This window comes from Plectropomus leopardus, unplaced genomic scaffold (assembly GCF_008729295.1).
Source record: "Plectropomus leopardus isolate mb unplaced genomic scaffold, YSFRI_Pleo_2.0 unplaced_scaffold28492, whole genome shotgun sequence".
Lineage (NCBI taxonomy): Eukaryota > Metazoa > Chordata > Actinopteri > Perciformes > Serranidae > Plectropomus > Plectropomus leopardus.
In genome coordinates, this window is record NW_024631037.1 from 1 (window position 1) to 4121 (window position 4121).

At 39.8% G+C, this 4121-nt stretch overlaps 1 protein-coding gene across 1 annotated transcript; it reads right to left on the bottom strand.

Moving 5' to 3' along the window:
* Window positions 1–6: 6 nt before the first annotated feature.
* Window positions 7–3329, bottom strand: LOC121938109 (the record flags this gene model as incomplete). Its single annotated transcript, XM_042481390.1, has 5 exons — window positions 7–949; window positions 1725–1771; window positions 1890–1996; window positions 2657–2959; window positions 3056–3329. Coding segments are annotated over 5 exons (765 nt in total), but the record flags the coding sequence as incomplete, so codon positions are not given.
* Between the last annotated feature and the right edge of the window lie 792 nt (window positions 3330–4121).

Below are 4121 nucleotides of genomic sequence, written 5' to 3' on the forward strand. Positions count from 1 at the left end.
TTTTTTTTTTTGTGAAGCACTTCGAGCTGCCTTCATTGTATGAGAAGTGCTCTATAAATTAAGCTCATGGTGATCGCCATGTTTGCGCCGCCGTCTTTCTACAGTAGCCCAGAACGGACAAATCAAAAACAGACTCTCACCACTAGATGCCACTAAATCTCCCAAAATTTTACACACTGGACTTTTACAACTAAAGACTGAGTCGTGTTAGAGCAAGTGGACACGACTTCAAATGACGTAGTGTTGATTTTTGTCAGATTTAACCTTTTATATATATATATACATAATTATCATTGATTGTCTATTTATACGAGATGTCCAAATGACACGGATGATTCAGCTGTAAAAATCCAGCTAACGGTGACTCGAAGTTTATTTATACAACTTCTGTTTTTATGGACAAACCACAGTAGTCACTTTTTCCTCCTTTTTTGGTGTGTGCTTTTTAAAAAAATGACTTCTTTACCATTTTTTTTCCTCCTGTGGAGCACAAAGACGGAGGAGGAGGAGGAACAGCAGGCCGAACTTCACAGTCAAAAGTCTCCCACAAAATAAATAAATAAAATAATCGTACCGTAGCTCAGCAACAGGACAGAGTCAAAGTGTCCTCGTCCTTCATTTATCAGTTTGGATAAAAACTTCTCCGACGTTCCCGCTCAAACTTCAGATTATTTCAGCCACCAGCTTGTTTTTTGTTTTTTTGGCGTTGCCACCTTGAGTTTCCAGTGAAGCAATGGAAATCCTTCCCTAAAATATCAGTGCACCTGAGCGTCGTTTCATCCTTCATTTCCGCGTGGAGAGGTCCGTTCACCTCCAGCTCCGTTTAAGCTTATTTAACTTCTCAGGTTCGTTCGTGTCGTCACAGTCAGAGCTGCAGGTCACATGACGTGTTTTTCATCTCAGTTTTTCATTTCTTCACAATTTATTTTCTTCATCATTTTGGTGTTTGCTAAAAACAAAAAGAACCGATTTAGTCCTAAAACACATCAAGAACAATCTCCGAATTTATTCTGCTTCATTACAAACAACTTCAGCAGAGGACAATAAACTATCACCGCAAACATGAGGACGTTAATGCGTCTGTGTGCGTAACAGTGCAGTTACAAGGAGATGATAAACTTAAACAGGAGAATAAATGTAACGATGTGGAAATGTATTTAAAAACAGCGCAGAGGGTCATATGAGCGGAGAGGTTATCGCTCAGTGATTTTTCTCGCAGTATTTAAGTAAAAAATTATGTGTTTGGGTTGTTCGTCCGTCTGTCCGTCCCATTCTTGTGAACGCGATAAAGTCAAACCTAATGAGGGTAAAAAGCCCCCAAAATAATCTTAAAAATAAAAAGACATCCACTTTGACTCAAGGATGAACTGATTATAGTTTAGAGGTCAAAGGTCAAGGTCACTGTCACCTTCTGTGCATTACAATACAGATACTACCACACTGTGTAGTACAGCAAAAAAAGACTGAGGGGCCGTTGACACTTACTCTGCAGAAGAACACCTTTTCGGTTGTTTTTGCGGATCTGCGTACACGAGGATCGTTCTCACAAATTTTTCGCACAAATGTGGATTTTTTAAATACGCAACCTAAAGATTTTTTTGGTTGGGCCGTTCGCAATGATGCGTGCAAATGTAAACTACTCTTGACCACATTCGATGTGCCTGCAAGTAAAATCACAACATTATTGTCCTTCAGTGCTGCAGTGCTGTTATTTCAATACTTACTTTAAACTTTCACCTTCTGATGGGTCTGTTCTGTCTCTTGTTTCTGTCTGTCCAAAAGACATTATTGTTAGTACAAACCACACACACATACACACACACACACGCGCACACACACGCACACACACAATAGATTAATAAATGGAGTGAACTATTATTTTTTTTTACCTTTTTTGACTTTTTGTGCTTGCATTTGTAGAGTGTCACGCAGACTATTACAAGAGAAATTAATGCAACTATCACTCCAACTACGGTGCCTGCAACATTAGGGGAGCCTGAAACAGAAAAAGATTCAGTTAATTTATTTTTCTAACAAACAAACTTCCACAAGTGCAAAGACAACAACTGTAGCATGAAGCTGTAAGTGGATTGCTGTGTATTTTAAATTCAAGTAAAAATAATGTTTGATGCTATAATGAAATAATTAAATTATTTAGTGTTTAGTGTCTACATTTAGATACATTTCAGGACAGTTTTTCAATTACTGTTCTTAATGACAGTTTAGCAAATGACAGTCAGCCTGGATAGAGTCAGTAAAACTGCAATAAAACTGTAAAACTGGGGGCCAGAAATCTTAAAAACCTATTGCTTCTGGAGAATTAGCTGTGGGAAGATTATTCGATATTACCAAAAACAGATAAATGTACAGAAAACTATATTTATATATTTTTTAAATCTAAAATTATGTTGCAGAAAAAATATTTTGTTTTTAGCACTTTCTTAAGGTCATATCCTTCTTTTACCCCTCAGTTTTAGGTATTTTTCTTGCAACTTGTTCCTGATTTCTTGATAATTTTTTTGCCTTCTTCACACATTCTCGAGAAAAAAACTCAAGCGAGTTTGCTCAGGTTTCAAAGGGTTAATGCACATAATTACACTCGGTTATCACAGGTGATAACAGCTCTTTATGAGACGGACTGAAAGTTTCTACCTACCTGGACCTGGTCTGGTCTCTAGCCTCAGAAAGGTGTTGGTCACGTATGTCTCCTCGTCATCGCTGCGCTCGCAGCTGTAAATCCCCTCGTGTTTGTCCGTTAAGTCCTTTAGTGTGAGGTCTCCTGATTCAGACACGCTCTTCACCTGCTGCCTCCACTCCTCTGACGCCGTGTAGCGGTCGTCGGCCCCGCTCCGGTGCAGGACGACCTGACTGTGGTTGAACCTCCAGATGAGGTCTGTTGGGGAAACCTTTGAGGACGTGCAGGGGATTGTTGTTTCTGCGTCTGAACTACTGATAGAAGCTGAAACGAAAAAGCACAAAAATGAAGACACCTGATAAGAAATGTTTTTTTTCTAATCAGAATCTGGAGCTAGATTCGGTTTTTGGAAACACTCACTTTGTTTAAAGGAAGTGGCTGTCTTCTGGTTTCTGTGAGTGCTGACGGTGCAGCTGTAGTCCAGATCAGTCTCTGAAACTATCAGAGAGCTGCTGATGTTGTAGAGCTGCTCTGCAGTCTGCTGGACTCTGGTTTTGTTCTGGAGGGTCTGGTTGGATGGAGGGTTTGTGGACCAGGTGAGTTCAGGTTCAGGGTAGACCCCCTCTGAGCTGCAGGTGATCCTGTTTTCTACCTGCTGAACTTGGATTTGACGGACCGGAGCTGCAAAGAAAAGAAAGAATTTTTAAAAAAAAGTTCAAATGCTGATGTGAGGAACTTGATTTTCTTTTGTGCTCGTAGCTTTGTTGTTTCTGCTTCGGATTCCCAGTCAGTCAAACAATATCATAACATCCGAGTACCCAAACTTCACCGTGTCAGGTCTCCCAAAAAAGCATAGATTTATGACCAAGTCCCCCTTTTGAAAGATGTCTCAAAGAAACCCTCGATAATACTATTACTTTACCATGAATGATGTTTCGAATGGCAGGAAGTTAGGGACATAAGATCAGAAAATACCACAGAAGTTATATTTTGTAATCAATATTACAATAAGTCAATTTTTTCAGCATTTTCTTTGATCTTCACGCAAACTTGTCGATGCCACCCATTTTGAAGATTAGTGTTATAACCAACTCAGTCACCTTTCTTTATGTTTCAGCTTACACCTGGTTATGTTTAGGCAAAAAAACAACTTTGTTTTGGGTAGGTAAAGATTATTTTTTGGCTTAAAAAAGCTGTTTTTGGTTGCACAGTGTTGGCAGGAAAGAACAGGCGGCGTCCCGGGACAACCATTTTTTATGCCAGTTTTCCCAGTGTGACCAGTCCCTAAAAAACGCCCATGTTTGAGGGCTAAAAAACAGCAGGAAACACAGTGCCAGGTCCCAAAAAAACACCCATGTTTGGGTCTTAAAAAGTGTCAAGAGACGCCGCTCAGGGTCGCTTAAAAACTGAACAGTGGTCTGCAGCTTGGCAGGAGTTTAGGCAAGATGTCACTTTCATGAAAGAAGACATTTTGCAAAAGCTTTCA